The sequence below is a fragment of the Anopheles coustani genome, chromosome 3 (genome assembly GCF_943734705.1).
Source record: "Anopheles coustani chromosome 3, idAnoCousDA_361_x.2, whole genome shotgun sequence".
NCBI classification, from domain to species: Eukaryota; Metazoa; Arthropoda; class Insecta; order Diptera; family Culicidae; genus Anopheles; species Anopheles coustani.
The window spans coordinates 39466224-39480523 of NC_071288.1; the positions used below are offsets into that span (position 1 = coordinate 39466224).

The 14300-nt window shown below is 49.7% G+C and overlaps 1 protein-coding gene across 1 annotated transcript in view; it reads left to right on the forward strand.

Moving 5' to 3' along the window:
• The window catches only part of LOC131259426 (trithorax group protein osa-like), a 154473-nt gene extending 140231 nt beyond the window's left edge, over nt 1–14242 (forward strand). The window contains exons 8-20 of the mRNA XM_058260922.1: nt 82–269; nt 2325–2378; nt 3158–3358; nt 3579–3795; nt 3886–4140; nt 5199–5321; nt 5611–5788; nt 5974–6400; nt 6871–6967; nt 7046–7278; nt 8477–8753; nt 8787–10595; nt 10647–14242. Coding sequence (XP_058116905.1) covers nt 82–269; nt 2325–2378; nt 3158–3358; nt 3579–3795; nt 3886–4140; nt 5199–5321; nt 5611–5788; nt 5974–6400; nt 6871–6967; nt 7046–7278; nt 8477–8753; nt 8787–10595; nt 10647–12763 — 6176 coding nt within the window. The 3' untranslated portion in view covers nt 12764–14242. The remainder of the gene's footprint in view (nt 1–81; nt 270–2324; nt 2379–3157; nt 3359–3578; nt 3796–3885; nt 4141–5198; nt 5322–5610; nt 5789–5973; nt 6401–6870; nt 6968–7045; nt 7279–8476; nt 8754–8786; nt 10596–10646) is intronic.
• The last annotated feature ends 58 nt before the right edge of the window (nt 14243–14300 follow it).

The following is a 14300-nucleotide window of genomic DNA, read 5'->3' on the forward strand; positions in this document are numbered from 1 at the left end:
CTCCATACCCTTCCTAGAGTCTGACCGCTAATTGTCAATAATGTAACATTTGTTTTTTGTTGTCGTATCCCATCCCTACAGCTTCCGGTGAAGATCCGACGTGCTCGACGCCGAAATCGCGGAAAAACGATCACTACAACCAAAGCCATCTGACGAGCACCAACACACCGTCGTCGTCGTCGAACGCGTCGCCCGGGCCGCACAACGCGCACGAAGACTTCGAGCTCAACTCGTCCCCGACGTCCTGGCCCCGGACGCCAGCTAGTCCAGTGAGTATAGTAACGCAAGCAGAAGACGCTGCCACCGCCAAGCTCGTCAAGTCACACAGCCTCAACAGCAAGCCCGGTGACGGCCGGGATCGCCGCCAGCTGGAGCACTGCGCCAGCAGCAGCAGCAGCATCATCAGCATGCACCAGCACAGCAACGACAGCAACGTCACCGACAGCAACTTGTCCGCGTGCCCGACGACGACGACGTCACGGTCGCAACAGTCGCAGCACGAACGGGAAGCGTCCGAGGACGATGACGTTACGATTGTCCATTCCTTTATTCCGTCAACCCGTGCCACCACGACGCTAGCAGCTGCCGGTGTTGACGTGTCGCTCGAAGACCATCAACAAGCTCAGCGAAATCAAGCGCCCCGTTTTGGACGGAGCAGAAGTGACAATATGCTCGGTGGTGCTGCTAGCGCCGCCATTGCCAGCAGTGACCTTTTTCATGTCCCCGCTGACAGCCGTCGCAGTAGTGGCGGTGCAGTCGATCGGGTTGACGGTTCCGGTGGATACTTTTCCGCTATGTCCCGCGTACGGCCAGTCCAGCTCCAGCATCCTCACCACCATCAGCTATATGGCAATCCATTCCAGCAGACAGAACATTCCTACCCTTACCATCGCCTGTTCTATCGGCAACACTATCCTTCTGCTTCTTTTTCGCATCGATCCGATGGTGGAACTACACCACCATCGACGTCGAATGTCACCCAACCGGTCACTGCTGGCGGTGGCGCCTCTGTCACTCCTTCCTGTTCCCGTTCGTCGTCATCGTCCACGGTCTCTTCTTCCCTGGCGGCTGCGGCTGCTGCTGCGGCGTCTTCCGGTGTCGTGCAGTCGTGCGACGGCACATCGTCGTCGGCCGCGGCAGCGACAGCCGCTGCCGCTGCGGCCCTTGTTGCGTACTGGTACTCCTACTCCTCCTATACGTCGCCGTCGCGTTCACACGTCCTCGTACCGACCACGGCGACGACGATGATGACGCGTCGACCCTCGCTCGTAGCCAGTCGTAGTAGAAACGTAGATGTACAATCGGTTTTCTTTTTTGCGCATATTTATATACAACAACCACCTCCTCCAGTTCTTTCTCTACCTTCTCTCTACCACCTTTTCCCACCCCCGTCTAAATGAGCTCGTTTCCACCTTTCACTGACCCTTGCCTTGGCTGCCTTTCCTTCTGCGTTCCCCATACCCATGGATCGAATGATGGTCACATCCTACCTTTCCTTGCCCATTCAATAGAATCCTTTTGCGCAAGCAGTGTTTCATGGTGTTCACGAAAATCGCAAGTGATTGGTCGAACAAAGTTTCAAACTTTTAAACATCAAAAAGAATTGTCTGTGAACACCATCTGCTGATTTTGGGCGTACATCCACCGCTACACAAACCAAACACCTAACACATAAAACAAGCTTTATATGTTTTCTTAAATTAGCTGTTCAGTTGCAATTTGTGTAGATTATGTAACTTTATGTGTTTTTGTGTAGTCATTTTTACAGATTACTGTGTTCTAATTTCTTTGCCTTGAAAACATTTCCGTTACTTTCATTCTTTGCTACTATTGTTTGTGTTGTGCTTAACCATTTTGGATCGAGTCTAATGATGTGGCTTTTTTTTCGAGAAATATTCACTCTCCTTTGGTTTCCAAATCAAATTCGTCATACGACTTTGACAGGAGTTTTTGTTTTCGTTGTTGTGTTTCTTGCTGTCGGATGCTAGTGTCTTGAGTTGAGGTTATGATTAAGTTGTGTCTTATTCCGTTCGTTTAAACATACATCAACACGTTCAAAAACATAAAACACACGATACACCCGGGATGGATTTACGTGTCCATTTTGAACCAATCAAACGAACCTGTCTTTTCCTCCCTTGCATACCGTAAATCACTGTAGATCCCTCTGGTCCGTGTGTATGTGTATGTAAGTGTGATTGGAAGCAACAGTGTTCCAATCAACTGCAAACTGAATCAACTCAAGCAAATAATTACCGCTAAAGAGCATTTACTGAACCCGTTCCCCTTTCGATTGTTTTTCTTGTCCTTTCTCTAATTCGCAGGTATTTAACAGTCACGTTCCTCCCACGCCGGAGACTCCTTTTAGATCAACTAAGGTTAATATCGTTCATTACTGAAGCAAGCTTACTGCTATTGCATTTTTATGATGGTGTTGTTTGTTTTTCTTCTGGTGAATGCTTGGTCATTACATTTTTTTAAAACTTAATTAATTCATCTGCACCTTTTTTTTTGAGCGTTATTTCCTTGCATCGAAACGTTAACTCCCATCGATTTAATGTGATGATTTTACTTTTTTAAGACAATTTTAGTGCAAATTAACGTTTTAAATAGATTTTACGTGTTTTCTGCCTATTGTTTTTTCAAAGTTTAGGATGTTAAAAAATTTATTAATTGATTTAATTCTTTAATCTTAATATCTAAGATTAAAATAGTTGAATAAGTAATCAGTAGAAAGAAGTTTGCTTCTTATCAATAGTAATCATTGCATGAGTTTATTATTTTTAACATTGTTTTTTTTTTGTTCTTTTATGATGTGTTAACAATTGACTTCGTCTTGTGTGTAATTTAATTAACTCGAAGCTAACCAATGCATGGACATGTTGATACCTTATACTAACTAATTAACTTTCTTACAGTTAAGTGCACCTCAGTTTTTCCTTATCTCTTTTGTTTCTTCTCTTTTGTTTATAGCTAGCTGTTCGCATTTTTTAAAATTTTATTCACTATTTCATACATGGCAACGTTTTTCAGTTTTTGTTTTTCTTGGGTTTAACTGAATAAAAAAATCTAATTTCTTTTGCTCATAACACAATTGCCACTATCGATTGACACTGTTACTAACCGGCGTATTTTCTCTTGCGTTCGCTACTACCAGCAGAAATCGGATAGCCTGAACAAACTGTACGAGATGGACGACAAACCGGAGCGGCGCGTCTTCCTGGACAAGCTGTTGGCGTACATGGATGAGCGGCGGACGCCCATAACGGCGTGCCCGACGATATCGAAGACACCGTTGGATCTGTACAAGCTGTACGTGTATGTGCAGGAGCGAGGCGGTTTTGTTGAGGTGTGTAAGGTGAGTTGCTAAGCAGTCCTGACCTGTCCGATCCCCCAACAACCTAACCCACCCTCCAACTCTAACCCGTGAGGCAGCTGTTGATTAGTCGAGAATGGTTTAGCGTACAACGTGGGCGTTTGTGTGTGTTTTTTCTTTCTTTTCTTCCCTCCCCTTTCCCCCTTCCTCAATTAACTCATCTTCGTTGCGTCCGCACGATGCGCCTCCTAAATCACTGAAGGTTACCAAGAGCAAAACGTGGAAGGACATCGCGGGCATGCTAGGGATCGGGGCGAGCAGTAGTGCGGCGTACACGCTCCGGAAACACTACACGAAAAACTTGCTACCGTTCGAGTGCAAGTTCGATCGGGGTGGCATCGATCCGGGCCCGATCATTGCGCAGGTGGAGGCGGGCTCGAAGAAAAAGTCCGCCAAAACGACGTCAGTTCCTTCGCCAGGTAAGTGCTTTCGGGCACACAAGAACCGAGTGAAACGATCTTTCGGACCCTCTGATTGATTTTGGTTTAACTTTATGCTATCTCTTGTAGGATCGTCCAACTCACAGGACTCATTTCCTGCGCCCGGCAGCAGCAGTGCCTCGATGGATGGCTACGGTCCTTATCCGGGCAGTGGGTATCCTCCGGGTTCCACGCCGGATTACGTACAACAGCAACAGCAACAGCAACAAGGACCGCCGGGAGCCGCCGCAACCGGTGCCCAAACCGGTGCCGGTCCGCAGCAACCACCACAGCCCCAGCAACGACCACCCTCGCAGCAGAGCGGCACCCAATCGCCACATCCGGGTAAGTGGAACCTCATGAGCAACATGGGATCATTGGACACTAACACATGTGTGACCTGGATTATGTGGAAAGGAGTCAACTCTTATGGAGTTTCTCCACATTGGCTTTGAGATCCTTTCTCTTGTAAAAATTTACTTAAGACCAATAAATTAAAATGGATAGAAATTTATGTTGCACCGAAATTTGTCGAAGAGGTAATACAATTCAAACAATTTTACCTGTTAAAACATGCTTGAGAGTGAAGAACAACGCTTAGTACACAAAGCTTTTCACAGACAATTTCATTCGTTAGTAGAAAGTCAAACTAGTCAGATAACTTTTTATTATTCATTGGAGGAGATCTTCAACTCAATTCTTTTTACAGTTACAAAAAAGATCCAAATATCTTGATCAATTCTTATCGTAAGCAAAACATCTTTAAGTTGGGTGTAGAGGAACAAGTCCAAAATGAGATTTTCATTAGCTTAGTTTTGAGCCATTATGTTAATACCCAATGTGAGAAAGTCAATTCAATTCGAAGCCAATTGAATAATCAGCCCTTTCTAAACAAAATTGCTTTGTTCAAATATTCAATTTGTAACTGTGGTTAATTTGATATTAAAAATGAATGTCTACAACAGTACAGTATAATTACCTCTTGTTACTTGTAAACTAAATCTCTTGTTATTATCATTTGTACTTGCGCATTGAGCAGATAAGTGATCTAATAATTTTTTTAACATCAACTACTAAACGATGGGCCGACTTTCTTCTAACGAATAAAGTTTGCTGAAATTGAAATGGAACATGAAAACATGTTTAAACGAGTTCCTATTTTTTCTCACCACACTTTATTAACTTAAACGTTGTAATAGTGTCTAGCGCAAAGAGGAGACTCTCATTAAATTTAAGCCCGCCAAATGTACATACACCGCACCGAGATTAGCCTCACACCACGTAAAAAAGCACCTTTACCCTCGTTCGTTCGTCCACTCGGACCGTCTTCTTCGTGCCCCCGCGTTACTGGTCGTGTGATTTTCATGTTTCCCATTCATTTCGTTCTAACCAATCGTACACAGGTTCGGCACCGCCTGCCTCTGGTGATAACATTAGCGTGAGCAATCCCTTTGATGATCCCGTGGGTCCCCAGAGACCCCCGTATCAGCAGGGCGCTCCTTATCCACCGGTTTCACGTCCTCAAGGTAATGGCACATTCCCTTCACATCTTTCACCTCCCCCTCGACCACTATTCCGCTTCAATGCACCATATAGTTTACTGTTCTACTAACCTTTGTAGGTCCCACCAACCGATTTCGTTTTCGTTTTAAATACTAACATTATAGTTGTGTGTGTTTAGTTTTTTTTCTACATCTCATCTTATATCATTAAGATATCATTCATTCCATAGCAGCGAATGTTTGTGAAAAATAAGCATCATACACAAAACACTAGACCAGGTAGCTGATTTTGTGATTTTCTCCTCGTCCATAGGCGGACCTTACCCAGGACAGCCTGGTGGCTACGGGCAGTATGGAGCCCCGGACCAGTACGGTCCAGCTGGAGGTGCACCACCCGGCCAGTATCCGCCACCACCCGGTCAGCAGGGCCAGTACCCGCCGACGAATCGACCTCTCTATCCACCGTACGTTCCACCTGAAGCAGGAGAAGGGTAAGAATGCGTTGTTGAATTTTACGAGTGTTGTGTGTAGACTCTGTCCGTGTGTGGTGTGTTCCCCGTGTGTAAAAGGGCAGTGCCGCTACAGTAACCGAAAGCTCTTCGCGTGCTGTGTTGCGATTCCTCCGATTCGTCACAAACACTGAAAAGGAAACCAATTGCATTAACCTAATGGACAGATCTCCTTACAGAGGCACACCACCATCCTCGGCGAGTGGGACCGGAGGCACTCCACCGACACCGGCCGATCCCTACCGAGGGTACGGCGGTGCACCATATCCTCCACCACCGCAGCAGCGTCCCTATCCGCCACAGCCTCCGCAGCAGCAGCATCAGCAACCCACTGGCGGTGCCGGCGCCGGTGCACCCGGATCGGGAGTACCACCGCCCGGGACGCCACCTGTTCCGGGGCAACCGAATGCAGTGCCCGGACAGGTGCCCGGTCCTGTCGGCGGAGTTCCGCCGTCGCAGCAGCCGCAGCAACAACCGCCTCCCACGCAGCAACAACCGGCAGGACAACAAGGATCCACCCCCGGAGGTTATCCAACTCCGACCGGGCAGCCGCCGCAGTCACCTGCTGATTACTATCGTCAGCAGCAGGAACAGGTAATGATCTCACCAAACGTAACTTTTTGATTTGTCATAAAACGTCTTTTTAATCTCTTTTAGAAGATTACGGTTCAATTTTATTTCATTTATAAAATAAGCAATAGGAACAAAGAGTCTTTCAGATTTATAAATCTGAATATTAATTACCAAACTCCGTAATTGAAAAATTCTCATGCTCATGATATTATTGTTCAAGAATGTATTTTATTATAATTGAGTTAAGCTTCCATTTTGCTTTACATAAACTTGTTAAAAATAATATTCAAATATCAAACAATAAGAGAAGAGAAAATATTCTCATGAAAAAAAAAAGGTTTTGGTTTGCTTTGAAGTGGTCTCAAGATAAAACTTAGGGCAGAGATTTAGATTAAAGAGGAGGAGAGAGATTTGTTAATGAAATTTATTGTTTCTTATGCCTGATTTATTCAAACAACATTATTCACCTTTGCGCGTAAATGTGCTTTAAGCCTCTTCCCTACCCTCAGCCAAACCAGCCCCGGCGCCATCCGGACTTCGAAAAGAGCCAACAACCGTACGCACCCTACCAGCGACCCCAGATGTACCGTAAGTATTCCCCGCCGGACATGCCCTAATTTAAGAGTTCATCTCCAACTAATTTGGTACTTCTCGTCACTTTTGTAGCCGGCGGTTGGCAACCGGGCCCTGGCGGACAGTACCGTGGTCAGTATCCACCGCAGAGTCCCGGGCAACAGTGGACACACAATGGACCTCGACCAAGCGGACCACCGGGTGGTCCGGGTGCGGGTGGTCCACCAGGGGCGCCTCCTGGTGCGCCGAACCAGTGGGGAGCGGCTGCGGATGTTAACCGCTACCCACCGAATCAGCAGCAACCACCTTATCCGACCCATCAGCAGGTAAGACCTTGTATTCATAAATGGCTTAATAATGCACCGTACTGATAGAATTTGTGATCCCGGTGTCCCATTGGACGATGAGCTCTCGATCTGGATGTTTTTTTTTTGACATCACTATGACGATATGATTAGTAGAGCGAACAGGACTTTCGATGTAGTTTGTAAGATGTCGTGCGAATTCAACAATCCTTTATGTTTAAACACTTTATCAGTCTAGTCCGATCCGGTTGTGTGGTGTTCCTACGTCGTACTAGGGCTTGACACAGTAGAAAATCTTCGAGAGAAAGGCAAAGTGATGTTAATAGTTAAGCTATTAAATTGTGCAATCGATGCACATCATCTTCTTAACAAATTACTCATTACAAACAAATGCCTCAATTAAGCTCAGGATCCAACCATTTGCTACAAACTGCGCGGTATAGCAGGAGCTACGCAGCCAATGAGCCGATATCTGCAATGGCACGTAGCTTCAACCCATGATAGATTTGATCGCGTCTTCACCAGGCCAAACTGAATCTTGCGACACTTGTGAAAAGGGTTAGCAGTGCCAAGAATCAATGGAACACGGCGTACTATGTGTCGTTTATTGTTGATAAAACACAATTCGCGCCGACCTCATCCATGAAAGAAGAAATCGGAAGTATTTGAAAAGTTCCAGGAGTATAAAGCACTTGTTACCGCACAAAACGTTGGGACCAAAAATGACGAAGCTGACTGTGGTTCAAGTTCGTAAATATGGTTCAGCAGAACCGAGTGGCTGAGCATTTCAATCGCACATTTATGGAAAAAGTCAGAACTATGACGATTGATGCTTCGATGCCTAAATCGATGTGGTGTGAAGCAACTGCAACAGCGATGTATTTAATGAGCCATGGAGGGTAACCGGCTGAGGTGCAGTGAAAGGAAGCACAAAGTACCTGGCATTTCACAGGATTTGTCGTAAGAAGATAACTTTGTAAAAAATTTTTAAAAATAAATGAAGAAATGCAATTCGACACAATTTAAACGTTTGATGAAGAAAATCGGAATATCGGATTGAGAGGGCGAGAAATCGAAGTAGTCTGGATAGATACATATAAAAGAAGCACACGTTGAATACGTTAGTCAGTTGGTGAGCAACCAATAAACCCGAAGCATTTAGATTAAACCTGATTCCTTAATTACGAGAATAAATAAATACTTTTTTTTTCTGTGCCAGGGACAGCAGCCGCCATGGAATCAAATGCCTCCGACGTCGCAAAATTCACCTCTAAGGCCACCGTTGCGAGGAGGCAAACCATATCCACCGATGGCAGCTTCCGGACCGGGAGGCATCCCTACTCCACCTGGTGCGATGCCGGGTATGCCTCCGACCTCCAACATCAACGCGCCTCAGCAACCGCCGGGCGTTGGAGGGCCCCCGGGCCAAGCAACGGCAACCGGTACGGTTGTCCCTACCCCCGGTGGACCTGCCGGGGTTCCCTCAGCAGCCGGGGGTGTGCAAAGTAGCACCGTACCGCCCGTAACAGGTGTTGTTCCACCGGGAGGTGGGGTGCCGGTATCGAGTGCTTCGCCAGTGGTCGGCGTGAAACCTCAGCCACAGCAGGTGCAAACACCGCAAGGACAGATGGGATGCGCGGGAGGCGCGGCTCCCGCCTTCCAACCGAGCGGAAATGCTGCGCAACCGAAGCGGGACATCGTGTTCCCGACGGACAGCGTCGAGGCGACCACGCCGGTCCTGTACCGGCGCAAGCGCATCACCAAGTTGGACATCGGGCAGACGGACGCGTGGCGGATATTTATGGCGCTTCGGTCGGGACTGCTCGTTGAGAGCACGTGGGCTTTGGACGTGCTGAACATTCTGCTGTTCGACGATTCGTCGGTGGCGTTCTTTGGGCTAGCGCACATGCCGGGCCTGTTGAACCTGCTGCTGGATCACTTCCAGAAGAGCTTGTGCGACATGTTCGAGAGTGGAAAGAAGAAGGGCGGTATCAACCGGTTCGGGCCTGAGGGCGACGAGCAGCAGCCGCAGCAGCAGGCATTGATAGCGGAATCGGAAGGCGATGATAACGATCGGCAAGCCATTACGGATGGTTCGTCGGTTGAAATTACGGCCACAATGATGACCACCGAAACGACGATCAAACTCCAAGATACGACAACTACTACAACGATGACAACGATGACGACCACTGCATCCACCACGACAACGACGGTGGTAAAGCAGGAGAAGCTCGAAAACGGCCTTCCACCAAGCGCTGTCAACTTCAACGGCACCGTCGTCGAGGGCTCGAAGGCGAAAAGCACACCGCCCAAGGTGGTGGAGCGACGACGAACTGCCCAATGCTACTCGCGTCGCATCTCGAAACGCCGAGGCTCCGTTGGTGAGGTGGAGGTTGGTGAGGAGGAAGAAGAGCTCGATCTGGGTGCGGTAAAAAACCCGCCGAACCCGGACGAGCGCACCGTGATACTGACCGCAACCGCCAACTACACGATGGCGTCCCGCAAGGGTCGTCCGGTGAAGATACATCCCGCCGAGGACGACGTGTTCGTGTTGAACCATCGGCGCGACTGGGATCGGGCGGCCGATTATCAGTACCAGCGCGATACGGAGGTCGGCGGGGACCCGTGGACGGCGGGGCACACCGATCCGGACCCGCACGACTACATTATGGACACGTTCCGGGCGGAGTTTGTCAACATTCCATTCGCGAGGTACATCAAGACGAGCAAAAAGTACGCCGCTGCCGCCGCCGCGAGGATAGGAGCGTCTGCTAGCAACGGCACAAAGCACAACAACAATAACAACAGTAACATGAACAATAACAACAGTATCAAGTGCACGAGTAGGAACGAGTGTGAAGACCATGAGCCATCATCGGTGCGACAAGAGGACGAACCAAAGGGTGCCTCCTCCCCCACTGGATCCTCCTTGGAGGCTAACCCGGCGCCGAGTGTGAAGAAGGAGCCGGATGCTGACGTGCCGAAGGAGGAATCGGCATCGAAACTTCCGGAGCCTGCGGTGATAAAGCAGGAGGAGCAGGAAGGCCTCGAAAATAGTGCTGCGACGCCAGCAAAGCGAAGAAAAGAGGATCCATCCTCCGTGACGGCGGCACCTCCTTCACTTCGCACCCGCAAAGACCACCATGTGGCGCGTCTCATGAACGGCGAAAGTGGCGAAGAAGAGGACAGCTCGACACCGCTGGTGGAAAAGGGTAGTGAGGGTAGTGAAAAAGCGATCGTCAAGAACTGCATCGGAAAGCGACGAAAAGTTGCCACGCCGCGAGGCGAGCGTGACCACCATCACGTGGAGGACGGAGAAGGAGAGGAGGATGAGGGTGATGAGGGCGCAACGGCTATGGAGGGCATCGAGGCGGGAGGAACTCCAGGAAGCACGCCGATTGATGCCGATTGCCGCGAGATCGATATGGAGCTGGAGAAAAGCACGAGTTTATCGAACGGGCCGCAAGAAGGTGCGGGTGTAGAGAAGAAGGCCGGGGTGCGGAGGAACAGTGATGCGACGAAGGTGGCCACCCCGAAGGAGAAGGGTCCTACGAAATTCGAAGCGTTGACGAACGAGAGGAAGGAGGAAACCGATGGTGCCAGCGAGGAAAGGATGGATGTCGATGAGGAGGAAAGAAACGAACATGCTGCGAGCGCTGTTCCGACGGAAGTGGCCGTAGAGGAGGAGCTTGAATCATCGTTGCATCCGGTGACCAAATGCTTTGATGTTGCCGAAAGTGTTCGGGATCCGGCGAAGGTGTTGAAACGACGCCGCATGAGCGACTACGAGGACGAATGTTACACGCGCGACGAAGCAAGCCTCTTCCTGGTGACGGAGGGTCAGGATGCGCTGGCCCGGCGCTGTGTGGCCATCTCGAACATCCTGCGCAACCTCTCCTTCCTGCCCAACAACGAGACGGAGTTCTCGAAATCGTCCCGCTTTCTGGCGATCCTCGGGAAGCTGTTGCTGCTCAACCACGAACACCCGATGCGCACGAAGAAGACGCGCAACTATGACCGCGAGGAGGACGCCGACTTCTCCGACTCGTGCAGTAGCTTGCAGGGCGAGCACGAATGGTGGTGGGACTTCTTGGTGCAGATCCGCGAGAATCTCCTGGTGGCGACGGCGAACATTTCCGGCCAGCTGGATTTGTCGCGCTTCGACGAGCCGATCTCGCGCCCAATCCTCGATGGGTTGCTGCACTGGGCCGTTTGTCCGTCGGCCCACGGGCAGGATCCGTTCCCGACGCTCGGCCCGAACGCAGTCCTATCGCCGCAGCGGTTGGCCCTCGAGGCCCTGTGCAAGCTGTGCGTGACGGACGCCAACGTGGACCTGGTGATAGCGACGCCACCGTTCTCGCGGCTCGAAAAGCTCTGCTCCGTGCTGACGCGCCACCTGTGCAAGAACGAGGACCAGGTGTTGCGCGAGTTTTCGGTCAACCTACTGCACTATCTCGCCGCGGCCGACAGTTCGATGGCCCGCACGGTCGCAATGCAGTCCCCGTGCGTGTCCTACCTGGTGGCGTTCATCGAGCAAGCCGAACAGTCCGCGCTCGGCGTGGCCAACCAGCACGGAATCAACTTCCTGCGCGATAACCCCGACTCGATGGGCACCAGCTTGGACATGCTTCGGCGGGCGGCCGGCACGTTACTGCACCTCGCCAAACACCCCGACAACCGGCCGCTTTTCATGCAGCAGGAGCAGCGACTGCTGGGGCTGGTGATGAGTCACATCCTGGACCAGCAGGTGGCGCTCATCATCTCCCGCGTGCTCTACCAGTGCTCCCGGGGGACCGGTCCACTGACGACGATGGAAATCGAACTGAACAAACCCCCATCGTCTGTGACCACTACAGCGACAGCTGGAGCTGGTGGTGGTTCGACAACCTCCTCGTCCTGCGCTACTGCGGCATCATCGTCTGTGATAGAGGCAAAGGGAAGCGGCGGCGGCGGCGTCGGCGGTGGTAGTGTGTCTGTGATGCTCGACTCGAAGGTGCCAACAACGAACGGCCCATCGTCACCCTGTGCCACCCCGAACGGCGGGAATGCGGCCGGAGTGATGTCGAACGGCGGTGGTTCCTCGGCATCGAGCGAAGACTTCGCCTCACCCTCGACACCAACCGCTCCGGGTGCTACGTCCACGACGTCAGCAGCCACAAGTGAACGGACCTCCGCCGAGCAAGGCAAATCACCCTCCGGTGCCGCAACAACGCTTAACTCGAATTCTTCTCCTCCTCCTCCGACCGCAACGAATGACGATTCATCTTCCTGTGGCGGGGTGGCGGAAAACTGCACCCCTACTAGTTCCCCCACATCACCCTCGACCGCTCCTACAGCGTCGGCCACCACCACCAACAACAGCATAAGCAGTGCAGCTCACAACAGCAACAATATGATCAGTGGTGGCAACGTAGTCCAGACCAGTCCATCCGCGTCGGTACCCGCCGCCACTCCGCCACCTACTCAACAACCCTCCCAGCACCCGATAACAGCTTCATCGTAGTGGAGAAAGAAGAGGGGGAGAAAAAGTCTTCAACTGCTGCACGACTCCGACGACGACGACATCGACGACGTTGAAGGTGATCCTCCGTCGAGCTCTACTACCATGGTTCGTCTCAAGCGGAAGGTGGTGTCCTGAGCAGCAAGAGGAGCAAGGGAGGAGCGGTTACCGTTTCCGTTGGTACAGGGTTGGGCGTGCATATATAGATACGTAGGAAGTATAGTAGATATTTATATACATATATACGAGTATATATATAAATCGTAGCAAAATGAAGAACGACAAAACCCAAGTATGAATTGTAGAAATAAACAGAACAACCAAACGCGGACGAAACACTTCAATAGAAAAAGTGGAACTCAAAACAACCAAGATGCAAGGAAACGTTTTCCGTGATTTGGAGAGTAATTTGTTGCTGGAAAAGCAGAAGCAGCAGAAGTTGTATAGTTAATCTTAATGCAAACAAACTTAAGATAGCAACATAGAGAGAGAAACAGAAAATGCTGTTCCATTCGTTAGGGAAACATACACACATGCGCTCACTGATACACGCACGCATACACACGATCATAATTTTGTTTTCAGGAAACAGCGTTTTGAAAAAAGTGGCATAAGAAGTAAACTGAAGTGCTTGTATTGTGGTGAAGAAGTGGTATAAATGTAAAAGGATTTGTAGAAATTTGGTTTAGTTGCTTTTGCACTACCGTGTTGCATAAACATGTGAGTGTGTGTGTGCGTGTGTGGGTACGTGGGTGGATGTGTGTATGTGCTGCTGTGTGTATTTATAGATGGGTTGACCAGGGGGAATGATCGCGTCGCAGCCGAATGCATATTTCAAGATCATCCAATAGACAAGGTTCCATACTGTTTGAGCCCCGTGTTAGAGCTGGCAAAGAGGGTACAACTCCAGCACTTTTGGCCGTTCCTTGACATCGTCACGCGAGAGGCGTCTCGCACATTATTACCATCTTGAACCAATGATGTTCATTTGTTGTAAGAAAGTGATCGTTGTGTTGTCGCCCAATCGAAGGGATGAAGGGTGAAAGGACGAAAGTGAACGGACGATTAAAGACAGGACTCGTCCTGTGTACAACGCTTGTGAAAGTATTACACCACCAATGCAGGGTAAATGTGGGGAGCCGTCGGATCAAGGGTTAGCGTAGACACGGTGTTTGACCCAGGTTGGGCCCGCTCCAGTATCTGCGTATACGGGTGTAGACACACGACCCGGTTGAAATTGGGCTCCAAGAGAGGGAGTACTCACACAGAAAAACCTTCACGAAAAGAGACGAAACCGGAAAGTCGGTCGGTAGTAGCTTGTAGCTAAATAGTAGAGCGGGGGGAAAACAGACTCGAGGAAATTGGATAGAAAAAAAAAGTCGATAATGAACAAAATGAATGGCGTATTGTATATATAGCACGTAGGACAACAAAACAAAACTAGATCAAAACAGAGGACACACTTCCATAAGGATGCATCAATGTTATCGATTGATGGAAAACCGGGAACCGCTGCTAGTAGCTAATAGTCACAGGAAAA